The sequence below is a fragment of the Vipera berus genome (assembly GCF_964194415.1).
Source record: "Vipera berus genome assembly, chromosome: 1".
Lineage (NCBI taxonomy): Eukaryota > Metazoa > Chordata > Lepidosauria > Squamata > Viperidae > Vipera > Vipera berus.
In genome coordinates this window covers 222,290,268-222,307,958 of record NC_138202.1, presented here as the reverse complement: position 1 = coordinate 222,307,958, position 17,691 = coordinate 222,290,268, and the positions used below count along the sequence as shown (strand labels likewise).

General features: G+C 40.0%; 1 protein-coding gene across 6 annotated transcripts in view; it reads right to left on the bottom strand.

Annotated features, from left to right (window-relative positions):
* Positions 1-10,180: 10,180 nt before the first annotated feature.
* EIPR1 (EARP complex and GARP complex interacting protein 1) overlaps positions 10,181-17,691 on the bottom strand; it is a 70,057-nt gene continuing 62,546 nt past the window's right edge. For 5 of the 6 annotated variants that reach the window (XM_081337510.1, XM_081337506.1, XM_081337507.1 and 2 more), the window contains 2 exons: positions 17,510-17,677; positions 10,184-10,494 (listed from right to left, as the gene is read on the bottom strand). In XM_081337510.1, the coding sequence (XP_081193636.1) occupies positions 10,320-10,494; positions 17,510-17,677 (343 nt within the window). In that variant the 3' untranslated portion in view covers positions 10,184-10,319. Of the gene's footprint in view, positions 10,495-17,509; positions 17,678-17,691 lie in introns of all 6 variants that reach the window. The other variant, XM_081337505.1, reaches the window with a different exon arrangement.

Sequence of the window (17,691 nt, the reverse complement as noted above, 5' to 3'; positions counted from 1 at the left end):
CTCGTACTGTATTGTGGTTTGGTATGCTGGTCTGACAGCCGCGGATAGGAAAGTATTACAGAGGGTGGTGAGCACAGCACAAGACATTGTGGGCTGTCCCCTGATACCACAGGATGACATCGCCAGGGCTCGCTGCCTTGGAAGAGTGAGGAAAATTATCAGGGATGACTCACACCCTGGTCGGTATCTCTTTACTCTCCTACCATCGGTGTTGTGATTCAGGGTCAGTCTGTGGGTTCAGCAGTTGGGTCGGATGACTCAGATGAGGGGGAGGAGGGGGGTGTTGAAGAACTTGCTGATGATGGCTTTGAGGCTCCGCAGAGCCCCCAGCCAGGCCCCTCCTACCTGGTGGAGACCCAGACCCAGCTGTGTGAGCCTGACAGTGTGGATGAAGATGACCCACAGCTGGCCCTGTTCAAGGACGCCCGACGCAGGAGGCAGTCAAGTAGGAGCAAGCAGAGGAAGGCTGTGGGACTTCTCGGAAGGAGGCAAAGAGAGGCCACGCCCTGAACTCTTTATAAAGGGAATGTTTGGGGGAGGGCTGGTTTGCTGAAAGCATCCGCTCCGATAGAGTTTCAAAGCTCCGGTATCTTGTTTCATGTTTTGTTTGTTTTTGTAATAAATTTGGCAGACGTATTCCAGCCTTTTGCTGTCTGTAAAGGGGTTGCCTTTTCTGCAAGGCCGGTAGCAGGCTGGTACAGAACAATCGGGTAGGAGATACAGGAGCATAGCCAGCTGTACCAACAGGCTGAAGAACAGCTTTTATCCATGGGCTGTTAGGCTCTTGAACGGGAAATAACTCTTATGTATGACTGACTTGCGAGGCCGGTGTGTTGTGCAATTAGCTCACATGGTGTAATAAGATGGAGGGTTTGTTGTCACCAGGGCTTTTTTTCTCATAGAACGCTCAGAACGGCGTTCCGGAACCTTTTTTTTTTTTTTGCAAAAAACAACAACAACAACCCAGCTCCTTTATTGGTTTTCCTAAGCCTATTGCAGGGCTAGCAATCTTGGCTCTTTTTTATGACTCGTGGACTTCAACTCCCAGAAATCCTGAGCCAGCCATGCTGAGGGGAAAGGGAGAGGTTTCCAAGCTGAGCCATGCTGGATCAGGAATTCTGGGAGTTGAAGTCCTTGAGTCATAAAAGAGCCTGCACTAGAGGAGGACATTAAAATTATTTACAGGATTACTTCTTTAGGAACTAAACTTTTAGAATCTAAAACAGCTAATTCAGAAAAGCCAACGGGAAAGAACCTCACATTTTTCATCTGCTTCTGTCTTTTGGAAGGTAAAATTAGATAACAAAATAATCTATTTCTTATGTTAACATTTCTGCAATGAAATCAAAGGTAACAGGAAAGAAATGAGAAACATTTTTCTCAATGTAATATGTCTAATTTAGCTGATGCTAGAAAAAAATAGTATCTTTTGTACACTCTTGAAAACTATTTTGAATCTAAACAATTCTTAAGAATGAAATATTCTTAATTTGGACTTTACTTTTACTGTTTGGACTGTTGTGTGTTTTGAAAAATAGATTATTTAGAATCTAGTTATGTTGCACTTCAGTCTTTAAATAATTAACCTAGTATATACATAACAATATATGATGTTTTCCCTGGTGAGCTTAACATCAATAACAACATTTATTAAAAAGGCTAAAATAATTTCTGGGGGTATTATCTGTATAGTAAAATTTTGGACAAGCAGTGATCATGTTACATATGTGCATAAGCGTAGTCAGTAGCATATGCCTTTTTAAAAATATCAAACATGCAAAGAAACAAAAATAAGTCCAATATATCTGTATTACATCCAGAAATGCCAACTTTGCAACCAATATTTCTCATCCATAACTATGGCACCCTAAGGATACCTGCATACATGCAAATGTTTCTCTGGGATCAGTAATGCAACAGGGATTGCTTTTTCCTTCCAGTAACATATACCTAAAACCAGTTTATTGCATTTGGCAATTGTATTAAAAAAAATCTCATTCATGTAATTTGAAATCAAGTGAAAAATTGATTTAAATTATTTTATTAAAACAAATTAATGGCAATTCTTTTATAAAAAGTTGCCTCAAACAAAATGAGTTTGACATGCCTGCTCTAGATAGTTGAATGCTCCAAAATAAATTCTAGACCAGGCCTGTACATGCAGCCTACCAAGCACCCTTGGACAGAGCACAGACTTTTTAAAAAATAATAATAAAATCACCACCACTGCCCTGAAAGTCATGTTGCCTAGTGCCTCCATGGCTTACCATGACCACAAGCTCCAACACTGTAGATGCTCCTCTAGTCACCAAATCATTGATTAGCCCACCAGCATTCCTTTGCAGACCACAAAGATTTTTAATTTATCAGTGTGGGCCTTTCCTTTCTACAAGTTAATAATGATAATGATAATGATAATGATGATAAAGATAATGATAATGATAATGATAATGATAATGATAATGATAATGATAATAATATTATTAATAATAATAATAATAATAATAATAATAATAATAATAATAATAATAATAATAAGAAGAAGAAGAAGAAGAAGAAGAAGAAGAAGAAGAAGAAGAAGAAGAAGAAGAAGAAGAAGAAGAAGAAGAAGAAGAAGAAGAAGAAGAAGAAGAAATTGGAAGGGACCTTGGAGGTCATTTAGTCCAACCCCCTGCTCCGGCAGGAAACCCTATACCATTTCAGACAAATGGCTGGCCAGTCTCTTCTTAAAAACTTCCAGTGTTGGAGCATTCACCACTTCTGGAGGCAGGTTGTTCCACTGGTTAGTTGTTCTGTCAGGAAATTTCTCCTTAGTTCTAGGTTGCTTCTCTCCTTGACTAGTTTCCATCCGTTGCTTCTTGTCCTGCTTTCAGGTGCTTTGGAGAATAGCTTGACTCCCTCTTCTTTGTGGCAGCCCCTGAGATATTGGAACACTGCTATCATGTCACCCCTCACCCTTCTCTTCATTAAACTACACAAACCCAATTCCAGCAACCGTTCCCTATATGTTTTAGCCTCCAGTCCCCCAATCATCTTTGTTGCTCTTCTCTGTACTCTTTCTAGAGTCTCAACATCTTTTTTACATCGTGGTGACCAAAACTGGATGCAATATTCCAGGTGTGGCCTTACCAAGGCATTGTAAAGTGGTATTAGTACTTCACGTGATCTTGATTCTATCCCTCTGTTAATGCAGCCTAGCACAGTGTTGGCTTTTTTGGCAGCTGCAGCACACTGCTGGCTCATATTTAAGTGATTGTCCACTAGGACTCCGAGATCTCTCACAGTTACTATTATTGAGCAAGGTACCACCTATACTATACCTGTGCATTTGATTTTTCCTGCCTAAATGTAGAACCTTACTTTTTTTACAATTGAATTTCATTTTGTTAGATAGTGCCCAGTGTTTGAGTCTGTCCAGATCCTCCTGTATCTTAAGCCTATCTTCTGGAGTATTGGCTATTCCTGCCAGCTTGGTGTGGTCTGCAAATTTGATGAGTTCCCCATCTATTCCCTCATCCAAATTGTTAATGAAGATGTTGAAGAGCTGCACAGACCTCTTCTAGATTTTCCTCTTGCCTTTCCGAGTTAACTCCTTGGTCTGTCATTGAGCAAGAATTGACTTTGTAGGGAAGCATATTATCATTTGATGTATATTTAACATATGTTCTACCTTTATTTACCAATTATATAATATTTGTATGCAATCCACATGGCGAGGTTTGGGGAAACTTACAACAGGAAAAATATATTTTTAAAATCATAAGATTAAAACATCGCCTGGCCTGCACCGCCTCCGCTGCCCGCATTGCGCAGCCCCGCCATATAGAGTGGGCTCTGTTGCTCCCACAGCACCAGCTGCGCCGGCTCCAGCCCCAGGGAGGGGAGCCCGCCGCCAACACCCTTCGCACCTGTGACTGCAGCAGCACCGCCCCCCCCCCGCCTCCTGCGCCTGCCAAGATGAGAGTCCCGGCGCCTTTTTTTTTTTAGAAAAAAAGCACTGGTTGTCACTGTGAGTTGTGGGGGGAGGCACAAAGGGAGGCTCAGCCAATTTCAATGTATACATGGTTGTACTTTGACAATAAAGGTTCATTCATTCAAAGGTTCATTCATTCAAAATGCATTTATTTATTTGCCAAGCTATACTGCTGAAACAACAGAGCAGCCCCAACCATTTCTTTATGTTTATGTTTATGTTTATTGGACTTATATACCGCCCTTCTCCCGTAGGACTCAGGGCGGTTCACAAGGTATTTTAAATAACAATACAAATTACAAAAGTTAAGAACAATTAAAATAATTAAATTTAGTCCTTGAATAAAATAAAACCCCTGTTAAACTCCAATTAAAACCCAATTAAAATAAAATTAAAATTAAAATTCTCAGTCCTGGCTGGAAAGCTCAAAGAGCCAGGTCTTCAGGTCCCGGCGGAATGAGCGAAGGTCAGGGGCAGTCCTGAGCTCTATGGGCAGCTGGTTCCAAAGGGCAGGCACACCCACAGAGAAGGCCCTCCCCCTGGGTGTTACCCGCCGGCAATCTTTTGCCGGCAGCACCCTGAGAAGGCCCTCCCTGTGGGAGCGCACAGGACGAAGGGAGCTTGATGCCAGCAGCAGGTGTTCCCTCAAATATCCTGGACCCAAGCCATTTAGGGCTTTATAGGTCATCACCAGCACCTTGAATCTCACCCGGAGGGCAACCGGAAGCCAATGCAGCTTTAACAAAATGTCACCTTGATCTATTCTGAAATGGACAAGCTACTAAAGCTTGGAAGAAAAGCCCATGGGGAAATTATTGAAGAGATATTGGGGGAGAGAAGAAAAAAGAAGAGTATAATGGGAGTTACAAATTTAAATCAATTGTTCTTTGCATTGCTTATTAGCCAAGAATAAAATCTTTTTTAAAAAATCTAACTTTCCTCAGTTGCTTCCTCTCAATCCTAGAAATTGCTGTATGACCGCAATCTCATTCTGATTTAGCAACTGTGTACACCCATGAAAAATAAAGTTAAGGTATGTTTTGATCCAGTTATCAGGAAGAGATACCCAAAGGTTAGGCACAGGCTGATCCTGTAAACAGAAGCACAACACAGTCATTATAGCAATAGCCAAAAGCTTAGAAAGGGGAATGTCTTCACTGATGTTCCTTCCTGAGGCTATCAGCATTTTTCCGCAGCTTAATAATAATAATAATAATAATAATAATAATAATAATAATAATAATAATAATAATAATAATAATTTAATTTCTAGACCGTCCTTCTCCAGAAGGACTCAGGGCGGTGTACAGGGCAATACAATAAAATACAACATACAAAAATTAAAAAAATATTAAATATCACAGCCCAATTCAATACAATTAATACAATAACATTAAAATACCCCTAAACCCATCAGACCAGGCCGGCTTGTTCAAATAAATATGTTTTTAGGTCACGTCGGAAGGAGCGAAGGTCAGGAGCCATCCGGAGCTCCACCGGTAAACGGTTCCACAGGTCTGGCACGCCCACAGAGAACGCCCTCCCCCTGGGGGCTGCCAGTCGACACTCTTTGACCAACGGCACCCTAAGGAGGCCCTCTCTGTGGGAGCGCACTGGACGAAGGGAAGTTGATGCCGGCCGCAGGTGCTCCCGTAAGTAACCCGGACCCATGCCATTTAGGGCTTTATAGGATCCGCCCCCCACACGCACACACATACACAAACACCTGTTGTATGACCAACAAAGCAAAGTCAAGTAACCTAGAAAAGAAGCTGTGAGGCTGGGAGAGCAAGGAAACTGCACAGCAATGTCCATTTTGGCTCTGCTAAATGTTACTTGTTGAACAAATCAAGCCAGAGTAAGTTCACACTCAAAGCACAAATGATCGTGCTCAAATTGTCCTATTTTGGACCCAGCTCTTTGGAGAAGGCTCTGAGGCTGGAAAGGGTGGAAGGAAACTGAAGAAGAGGATGACCAGCAGCAGCATGGATGGACACAGTTATAATGGCAATAAAGGTGCTGTTGGATGACATGAAAGACTAGCTTAGGGACAGATCAATATAGAGAAAATATATCTATGTGGTCTCTAGGAACTGACAATGACCTGATAACATATAATGAAATAATAGACTATAAGAGGTTCCCAGTATGCAAATGTTAGGATTCTTTCCAGACTTTCATACACTTCAAAATTCATTCAGTTACCCTGAAGGATTTTGAAAAGGTAGGAAGGGAATGACTTGGGCTGCAGAAGCTTACTTCTTTCCTCTGACCTGTTCTGGTTGAGCAGTAGAAAGAAAGTCCCAAAATAATAGACTGAGTGAGTATTTGATTGTTTGTGATTCACATTGTGTGCGTGTGTGTTTCCAAGCAGGCAGATATCCATATCATGAACTGGATTAAGTCAGAAAGCAGCAGTAACTCTGAGGTATTAAACAATGTGTTATGCAGCTTATGCATATAGGCCTGTGAGAAGTCAGACACTGTTCTTCAGAAGAAAGTCTGGAGTTTTTCAGGAGCTGGATGAGAGAAAGCTAGGAAATTTCAGTGCCTACTTGTTTTTAATTCCACTGCGGATGAACAGTGGGGTGTATCTAATGATGATTATATTTTTATTATACTCAGTTGCCAATCGTATTTCTTTTACACAATCAAACTGCTTTACAAGGAACTGAATTTTCTGACCAATTCAACTAATTCTTGTTTTCTCAATTTCAATTTTGCAGCAAAGTAGCACTGGATTTCTTCAAAACAAAAACAACTAGCAACACCTGTACACATCATGTGCAAGATAAGAACAGAACACAACAGAATAGATTTATAGGCCAAGTGTGATTAGACACACAAAGAATTTGACACGGTGCAGAATCTCTCAGTGCACATTCAAAAAAAGAGTTAATAATAATCATAATTATGATACCAATAAGGAGGGTAGTAGAAAATATGGGAATAACAACAAGAACCACAACAACTAGGAACTGCTTCCATCCTGCGATGGTATCTGTAATACCATCAAACATCCACATCTGCCTATCCCAGGTCCTTGGTATAAGGACTCAATATGTAGACAAAAATGCCAAATCCAGTCTGAAAATCTGGCTGACTTTCCGATGAATAATAACAACAATAATAATAATGAGGAGGAGGAGGAGGAGGAGGATGGGGTGGTGATGATGATGATGCCATATAGCATAGACATTAGATAGAACTGTGAGAATTAAGTGTTCAGCAGTGACGACGGCATGAGGGTAAACACTGTCCCTCTGTCTAGTTGTTTTGGCATGCAGTGCCCTATAGTGGTGTCTAGAGGTTTATGTCCAGGATGTGAGGGGTCTGCAGCTTTCCTTCTAACCTGCACAATATACATTTCTTCTACGGAAGGCCTATACATTATGGAAAGCTATGTAGCAAAAAGTTTACAGAAAATAGTAAGATCAATAATGGTCTGATTTTCATGCGACCAAACCAGACTGTATATTCCTATTTGCCATAAAGCACAGTTATGCCAATATCTCTGGGTATTCTGGAGCCTATCAGACTGCCTAGCCAATGGCAAGGGATTGTGAAAATTGCAATCCCAGAGGAAATTAAATTGTTAATCCCTGCAGCAAAGTCTCTACTTAATCCCAACAGTTTATACAACAGTTACTTATCATTGTGGGGCACACAGAGACCACAGGGCCAGCTTTTGTTACTTGACATCCTGGGAAGTTGATGCTGTAACTCGGATATGTACTATAACGGCCAAGGTCCAAATCCTCACTCTCTTTCAAAGCTGAGACCTAGTTATTATTTTCAGTTTACAAAACCCAGCAGCTCTCTCTCTCACACACACACATATAAGAGAGGAAGAAAACTAATTCCCCCACCACCAATAATTTATTTTTAAAATGAAAGGATAGTCTTGTCTTGGGAAGGGGCAAAAACAGTATTAGCCATTATACTGTATATGTGCCACAGAAGTTCTATTTATATAGGAAAGTAATTGATGGAACTTTTGGAGGGAGGGATAGCCCTAATAAGCAGGCATATACATAGAATGAAGGCTACTGCTAAGCTTGTAAGCTGCCCTGAGTCTTCGGAGAAGGGCGGGATATCAATGGAATTAAAATAAAAAAAATAAAAAAAAATAAAAGGTTGAGATTTATGGATGGATGTGAAGGGGATAAAATGTGTTAATTTGCTAACCCTTGCTAAAAAAGAGAAGACTTCACCCAAAAGGTGGAAAGGCAGCAGAAATGTACATACTACTGTAAATTAAAGGGACCGACAGGGACCCAAGGAACAGAGTCACCATTCTTTAGGAACTGGGGAAGGGAACAAAAGCGAATGCAAATAAGAGAGAATCTCCCATCCTGAGTGGAATTATACTCACTGTTGTTGAGCATATATCACTTGGTTTGTATCCTTAAGATGAATTGTGACCACTGCAGAGAAAGCAGATCATTATCTACCTCTTCCACCAAACCTTTGAGCAGACTTTTAGGACACAACCCACAATTTGCAACTCTACCAAGCTGAGGACAGCACTCAGCCTCTGAGTGGTATGCTGGAGTTCCCAAAAATAGAGAGAGCAGAGCGAAATCTGAAACAGATTTTTATTTAATATCTTTCCAGTTATTATTATTATTTTTTTTGCAGTTCTCTGGAGATAGGCCCTGACTTTCAACTCCTACTATCTCCTCTAACCTGGTAAAAAGTCCATTGGACCCGAGCACTTGGTAAGAGATTTTATTCTGTTCCTGCAGCAGATGATTGCTAAGGATACAGGAGTACCTAAAGTAAATGCTATAGTTTTTTACTGGTTTGCCTTTTTCCTCTGTCCCCATCTCTCCTGCCTTACATTAAGTTAAGATCCTGGAGTCAGTAGTATCTGCGCTTTGCAAACTCCACTTCTCCTGTACTTTGCAAAGCATCCTTCTACTGATACCTTCAAATGGCAATAAATGTTCTTCATCCTATCTATATAGAGAATATCCCTCTATGATTAGAGAAATGTGTTTTGAAGTGTAGGAAGAAAAGTCTTCATCATGGTTCCATCCAAGCCGGGGATAAACAACATGGCGACTGCTTTAGGTTACAGTTTATTGCAGAGGAAAGCCAGACAGAAAGATGGATCCAGCAGAAAAAGGACTGAACACATGTAGGAAGTGGGTTTTATACCCCCTGAACTCTTTTGTTTGGAGTTATTTCCTGTTTCAGGCTTTGTATTTCCTGTGTCACATATTCTAACCTGAGTCTGGGTGTGCCTTTCTGGTATTCTTGATGGTTGTGGATCAATCCTCTTATGTCCAAAGATCATATCCTGCTTTCCTGAGGCTGGGGTATGTAGATTTTAGGCCTTTGTCTTTCTAAGCTTCTAGCTCCAACCTTCTTGATGGTTTACATTTGCATGACTATAAGAAACTGGTTTTCTGCTTGGGGGAAGGAGACCTGGGCTATTAAGAAAACTGGGCATGCTTTTCTGGTTCTTCAATATCTTTTTAGGAAATATATTTTTCTGCCCTTTTAATATTTCCTTCTCTGGGGAGCTGACTTCCCCCAGAAGAAAGAAGGCAGAAGAACATGTATTGTATTTAGAAAATGTAAGTAGTTGCCCATCTTACATACAATAACCATGTGCCTGAGATATTTACTGATAAGCTACAAGAAAACTTGATAAGCCAGAATGCAATAACCTGGTGTAAGAGCAAACTGGTAAGAGAATTTCATTTCTGTCCCTAGATTTTAAATACATGGATTATTTCATCCCATAAAATGGATGTTTCCATCTCCTCCTCCTTAATGCAGTCATCTCTAGTGAACTCCCATCCCACAAGGCTCTCCAGAGGATGGAGGGAATCTATGGGAACCCCATGAAGAGCAATGGAGCAAGAAAATTGCTAGACTAGAGAACCTCACAAGACGCACAAAATCCCTCCTTGCTTCAGGCAATTAACTCCCTCCATCCCAGCATGGTTTATAGATCCCCTCAGACCTCTGGAGAGACTCGGGAGGAAGGAGAAGTAAGAGGGAAGAGGAGAGGCAAGGAAAGCTCTGTAAGCTTGAAGAGCATCAGTCTTCACCCTAAAACTGAAGTCATTCCTACAGCACAATACATATCATACAAGAAAACTGGATCATAATAATAATACCATCACACATTTGTGGGGGTAATCTTTGTGACGCTCTTGCTGTTTAACAAAAACAGTCCTCTCTTTTTTCCCAATTTTCATACTAGATCTTTAATTTCCAAATATTTACACCAGAAAGAAAAGGTTCCATCTATGACATTTATTTGAGGAACAAAGTATTTCCAATTATCAGCCAACATTGAGATAATGAAGCTCAAAAAATGTGAATAGATTTATAACAGTATGTGGTATTTAAGAGCTCTGGGGACTCTGTTAATAACAAGCCGTCCATCATAGCTTAACGAGGCAAATAGCCATGGGTCGGCTGAGGACCATTCCACAGCATAGACACTGTCTTCATGTTCTTCGTAGGTAGCTATTATGCTATCCTGAAGTGGCTCTTTAATCCTAAAATTCAAAAGAGAAAAAAGGGCAGGGAAGAGAAAAGCAAATGATTGAAGCAATTCTGATTTATCAGGTGTTGGAAAATGTCATGCTCCTACTCAAATGTGCTGTTAAAATGTGATGGAGAATGGAGCCAAAGAATTATCCAAGAAAATGAGATACAAACAAGCAAATGAAGGATTTTAAAATGGACCAGTGTCCCTGCCACCCGTAGATCCTTTCATTATGTTTAACAACAAAATCTGTGTTAGTGAAGATTTGGGGGAGAAGATCCATTCACAAGCTTTCTCCAATCCAGCCTTTTAATTCAGAGGAAATTATGCATTAAAATGGTCATCCAAGAGCATATTGCAAACGGAAGTCGATAACTGCATTCCTTGCACACAAAGCTTCACAATAGTGTCAGATGCTTAGCACTGAAAACTATCAGTAAAATTTATCAGAACATAGTAGCCATGCTGTAGATAAAAACCGGGAACTGAATGTAAGTATGAGAAAAGAGGGAGGGGGGTGGTGGTTGTTCCTGAAAATTGTATGTGTTTTACTCACTTATTGACTCTGGCCAGCTGGCCAACCACAAAAAGATAAATAGAAAAAAAAATTAAAAAACCAAAGAGACAAACAAGCACAGGGGTGAGATTTTCTTATCCTGTCAGCCACCTCCAGGAGTGAGTATCTCCTCCCCCACCCCACTTGGGGTCCCAAGCTAACTGCAAACTTGTCAAAGCCAAGTTTTAATGTCCTTCTGGAAAGCCAAAAGGATAGGAGCAGTTCTCACCTCCAGTGATAGAATGTTCCAGAAGATTGGGGCCACAGCAGAAAAGGCTCTTCTCCTTGACCCCACCTACTGGTATTTCTTAGCAGACAGGGTCCATAACAGGAGTCTTGGACCAGATGGGGAAAACAAGTCCCATTGAGATGAGATGGCTCCTCAGATACCCTGAATTATGCCATGAAGTACTTTAAAGGTAATGACCAAAACTTTGAATTGGACCCTGATGCAAACAAAATCTATTTTGTTTTTACCATAACCTTCCCCCCCCTGCAAATTTCCTTTTGAAATTGATAAATGAGGCTTGTAGGAAAACTGGCGATGTCCCCACCACTTTTTGAAAAAAAAATGTTGTTCAGTGTAACACATGTCATTGTCAGAGGACACTAATATCCTTTATTTAATTAGGTTAAGTTAATGAGGGTTTAATAAACAAGCATGGACTGTTTATTAATTACAACCTTTTCTTCATGCCAGGGTTTGCATGGAGGAGGGGTGTTCTAGTAACATTAATCATGGGAGATGGGTATGCTAAAGGGTGATAAGAGAAGCTACTTTTTCTTCCTTTTGGAATTTTTAATTGTCTTAAGTTATTTTGTCCTCTGTTGAATTACCCTTTGCGGATTAAAGTAAACTGGCAAAATACAGAATGCCTACTGTCCACTTGCTTCTAAAAAGCATGGACCACGCAAAGATGTATTTTAGGAAGATAGAGTACTTGTTTGCAAAATGCTGACAGAGTTGCCTTTGTGATCTTCAAAGTTAACTCTAATTACTGCTAATACCATTAGTACTATGCTTGCCAGTAATACTAGTTCAAATTGTTAAGGGAACTTTTACTTGTGGTGGCTTTCGTTCATCTCACCTCAAAATCCCCTTTATGAGCAACATGCATTATTCAGTGGGGTTACTATTTCACTTTATCTGTTTAGGTGTGCAATTAAATGTTTCGCTGTCAAGGAAAGGAGATAAGGATAATTTACCGGGTACACAGAAATATCTTCAGGCAAAAAAAAAAGTGTGCGTGTTCCTACATGCATGTATAAGCCATCTCCCCAATGTATTGGGAAGTATTTTTATTCATAATTTAATATGTTGCCTTCCTTGAGAATTTTTATTAGTATTGTAGGAAGGAGAGAAAACACTATGTTGCATATAATTCCCCATCCCCAAATGGGTGGAGTATTGCATGATCAAAACTATGTAATTTAAGGCCTATGACAATCAACTGCTTTATATTTATTTATAAAGCGCCCTGGTGGCACAGTAGTTAGAATGCAGTATTGCAGGCTAAATCTGCTGACTGCCTGCAGTTCAATCCTGACTGACTCAAGGTTGACTCAGCCTTCCATCCTTCCGAGGTCGGTAAAATGAGGACCCAGATTGTTGGGGGCTATATACTGATTTTGTAAACCACCTAGAGAGGGCTGTAAAGCGCTGTGAAGTGATATATAAGTCTACATGCTAATTGCTAAGGGCCATTTTTTTACCTCTTTTGTATGAACAATAAGCAGCCTTCACTATCTTTAACTAAAAACATCAGCCAAAAAATGATGATTCTGACATACAGCTTAAAGATGAACGTGAAGCACCATGCGCTCTTGAAAATTGAAAATTCTCATGTTGTTTGCATATAGTAATGGAGTTTTGGGTTACCATGGCATCTCCAATTACAAGTCATAGTCAAGACACCTTTCTGCCCCAAACCTTTATTACTAGAAATCACCAAACTAACCTTCAAATTGCTCGCCTTAAAGTTAAACAGAAAATAGACTTTTCCAGACAAATGGTTAACAGTGTACAAAAGCGATACTCAGATGCCAGCCCGAGGGACAAACAGAACTGTGAAATGAACTTTGCAGATGCCCTGTCTCTGTAGCTGCAGGCAAAAAGTGACCAACATCAGCATTTTGGCAGCAAACAGTGGAATCTTTCCAAGCAAAGATTGTGAAACAAAAAAAATGTGAACAAACTTTTCTTAAAGCAAGCTCATTATCATGTTTTAACCTTTTCTGTAGTTTGGAAAAAGAATGGACTCTCACTAAGAAGTCACAACAGTCCACTCAAGCAGTAGAAAGAAACATTACAGGCTTAATGTACTTTCATGAGAAGCTGCTACTTATTGAGGTATTTAATAATACTCTGAACCAATTAAACTATATTTAGATGGCAGATGCCAGATGGATCAATCCTCCCTATCTTTATTAAGCATCTTAATTCTACCATCCATCTCACTCAGAGAACCATAATCTATAAGGCATATTTTACATGTGTCTTCTAAGAAGACTTCAAGAGCCTTGTTGGAGCAGCACCAAGAAAATTCAAACAGGTTGTAGGGCATCCAGTTCAATTCAACAGTTCAGTCCAAATTGTTGGTTTTATTGGGAGACACCATTCAATTAAGAAATTCAACTGAACTGTCTTCAAACTGAATCTTCATATCAAATTTCTGCACAGCCTTACTGTTTAAGTATTCCTGTATCAGACAAGGAACCCCCAACAGACATAATAGAAACCCAAGTGACCTATTTTGAGATCCTAGAAGGTTATTCATAAACTAGTGTTTTGGAACTGGGGGCCAGGAAGGAAGAGAAGATGAGATATAAACCATGAGTAGCACAGGGATTAGAATGCAGTATTGCAGGCTAGCTCTGCTCACAGCCAAGAAGTTTGATCCTGGCCAGCTCAAGGTTGTCTCAGCCTTCCATCCTTTGCAGGTTGATAAAATGGGGATCCAGATTGTTGGGGGCAATATGCTGACATTGTAAACTCCTCAAAGAGTGGTGTAAAGCACTATGGAGCAATATATACTATAAGTATACATGCTATTGCTACTGCTATCATATCTAACACACATTAGTAACCAGTACCAACATCATATCATCCTGTTTCATATTAGATGATTCTCTCTTCTGTCCATTACGCAAATGACTAATTTTCGGAGCGCGACCCCAAGGTCATAAGGGGGGGGGAACCTCTCTACCCTCTTTTTCTATATTGTGAATAAAAGTTTACATCTCCTATCATCATCTAAATCCCACCTTATCATTTCCATATGGGAGAGCGTGCTCATCCCTTAATCAACTGGTTGTGCAACAAATTAGCAGTTCAGCAGACAGCAAATAAGGCTGATGTGCACATTCAGAAATTAGGACTAGGACACCACAGTAAGTGCACAAAGAAACACCATCTTTTATATCTCAAATTTCCATATAAACAAATCCAAATAATATTAAAAGACTTAAGATTTAGTGGGCATAATAGAAATTTAGTGGGATCAAGAGGATTAATGAAACAAATCTACCTCTGGAGACAAATGCTAGAGAAAGGATAATAAGGGTGCTGTCATCTATTTAGCATATCTGTGATTTGCCTTAATTCATCTTTTAATTTTTTAAAAGAGCTCCAGGAAAGTGTTGATCCAGTTATGGAGGAGCAATGAAAATAAAATTGGGAATTCCAGTGTGATCACACCTGGAATACTGTATGGTATTTTTGGAAATAATACTGTAAAGAAGGCGAATCAGTACAATAGTTTTTGTTTCATTTCCACTATATTTTGAGTCCTCCTTGCTGACCGGTTATGCCAATTCAGATCCAATGAGTGGCTGGATCCACACAATATGTGCAGCATCTCTTTCTTTAGCTCTCGTTCACACAACCCATAACAATAATTTTTAAACCAGAATGGCTGGGGTTGTCATACTGAACCCAAATCAAGTATGTTTACATCATGGCTTGGGACCATATATGTATTCAGCCACTGTCTATGCAACTTCCATTACTCATTTAGAATGCACCACAGTTGCCCTTTTCTTGATCATTCCTCCAGGTTCTAGAGTTCATTTTTAGCTTTTCATGGTTTACTTGGACTTTTACCAATTAAGTGTTTATGAGATGTTCACAAGTGACCTGTCTTGTAATCCTCTATTAATAAAAGAACAATAAAACAACTATACAATTTTTAACTAGTAAAATACCATTGTCTGGAATTAATTTTGATCTTAATTTGCTATGTATTTAATGTTTAATTGTGTATCTATTGACCTCTTTAGCTCTTTATATTTTTTCCCCAACCTTTATAAATAACTCAAGATGATGAACATACCTAATACTTCTTCCTTGCCCTATTTTTCCCACAACAATCACCCTGCTGGGCTGAGAGAAAGTGACTGGCGCATGGTTACCAAGCTGGCTTTCGTGTTTAAGTAGGATTAGAACTTAGAATCTACTTGCTTCTAGCCTGGTGCCCTTAACCACTAGGCCAAGCTGCTCTCTTTATACTGTAATGTTAGGATGTTTCTTCTTGGTTGCTTCTATCACCCACTCTTCAAATTTAGAATCCTTATGCAGTCCTGGATTACTCAGTGAGCTTTGCTTATTCAAGCTCTTTCTATGATGACAACGGTAACGTTTTTGCTTAAGTGGGAAGTTAGGCTACTGAAGTCTTATGGAGGTTGACTGTGATCTATAAAGTGAAGTTCCTGTCACTCTTCAACCCACAGGAAAAAGTGGCTAGAAATTGATAGATTTTTCATTCTTTCTGTGAGGATGGGCAAGACAGCGATTTATTCATCCTCTGACTTTAAAGGATGATTACATGGTTGACTCTTTTGAAGCGTATGGCCCTAAATAAACATTCAGAAAGTCTCCTGAACTTTCAGTATCAAAATCCTTTCTGCAGCCTGAAAGGTTCTATATTTGGGAATCATGACACCCAGATCTATTCATCTAAAATTATTGCCCTTGCTGTTATAAAATATTTAGAGAAATTTGAGATGAAATGAATTGTGCTCTTTGTACCTGATACACATAGATGCAGAAATGTTATTTGGGGACTCACATCCAATTCTCTCACTGGCAAAATATGATTGACAAGAGTCCTGAAGGATATGGTGTGAATGCATACAAAAAGAGATTTCTTATAGTTCTCGTTATTCATCTTATCACTTCTCAAATGTTATATTTAGACAACACAAGTGGAATCTGTAATAGGTAATTGCAGATTGGAGTTTTCAGGGTTCCAGCCTACCACATCTTTCAGGACATTTGATTGACTAGCAATAGCAATAGCACTTAGACTTATATACCGCTTCACAGTGGTTTACAGCCCTCTCTAAGCAGTTTAGAGTCAGCCTATTGCCCCCAACGAACTGGGTCTTCTTTTTACTGACCTTGGAAGGACGGAAGGCTGAGTCAACCTTGAGTCGGTAAGAATTGAACTGCCAAATTGCAGGTAGTCGGCAGTCAGCAGAAGTAGCCTGCAGTACTGCATTCTAATCATTGCGTCACAACGGCTCTTAATGCCGTTGTCCTTTGATTTATCTGGGTCTAGTGAGAATAAAATGTGGAAAGCTGTAACAAGTGGATAGGTATAGTGCAGAATCCAATATAGGATGTGGATATTGTAATACAGCAATCCCCCATCTTTGTGGCCTGGTGGCCCATCTGGGAGAGGAGAGGAAAACCGGGCCACACGAGCGGCGGGCTGGTGTTCATACGTGTGGAGCTCCACTTCCATAAGTGGAGCTGGGCATGCATGTGCACCGGCCTGCCTTTCGTTTGAGTGGAACTGTGTGCACACTGGCCCACCGCTCGTGTGAATCGAGCCATACGCGTGTATCCGCCAGCCTGCTTCTCATGCAAGTGGAGCTGCACACGTGCATGTGAGCTGGCCCACCTTTCACATGGCCTGGTTCCAAATAGGCCACGTCCCAGTAGTGGGCCACGGCTTTGGGGTTGGGGACCCCTGTTGTAGTAGATCCCAGTTAATTAAAAATGCAGAAGAAATTAGAAATGTTTATATGGGTAGAGGAATCTAGAAAGGATAAGCAAATGACAATTTTTCAAGCAACTCTTAAACTTAAAGCTGTACAAATTTAAACTATGTGGTTCAATGTTATAAGGAGACGAGGAGACAAAAACCAGGAAATCATTCTGGGGGAAACCAAAAACTTCCCCCTCCTGTTTTATGTATGAACATATGGAAGACTTTTTTTTAAACTTCCATGAATTTTGGATCCAAGTCCATGTGATCTTGTGGCCTCAACGTGTCTGATATAAAGACCAATCATTAAAAATATGAGAAGTGCCAGTTCCATTTCCTTACAAAAGTTTTCAAATATATTGATCTACTTACCAATAAGGTACATACATAAATATCCTAAAATTAGTAGAGAAGATTCCCATTAACCAAGAACTTACAGACATCTTTAGTGAGTTTATTAAAAGCAGATAGATTCTTACTTGTCATCTTGTTGACGGTCTTCTTGATCACTAAATTCATCATCATCTACCAAGTGTCCAAAAGGCTCAGAAGAAATTGATACCATGTTGGAAAGAATGACTCTGCTATCACTGCTGCCAGTAAGTACTAACTGGTCATGGGAATGATTATAACGCACATTCCAAACCCTAAAAAAAAAAAG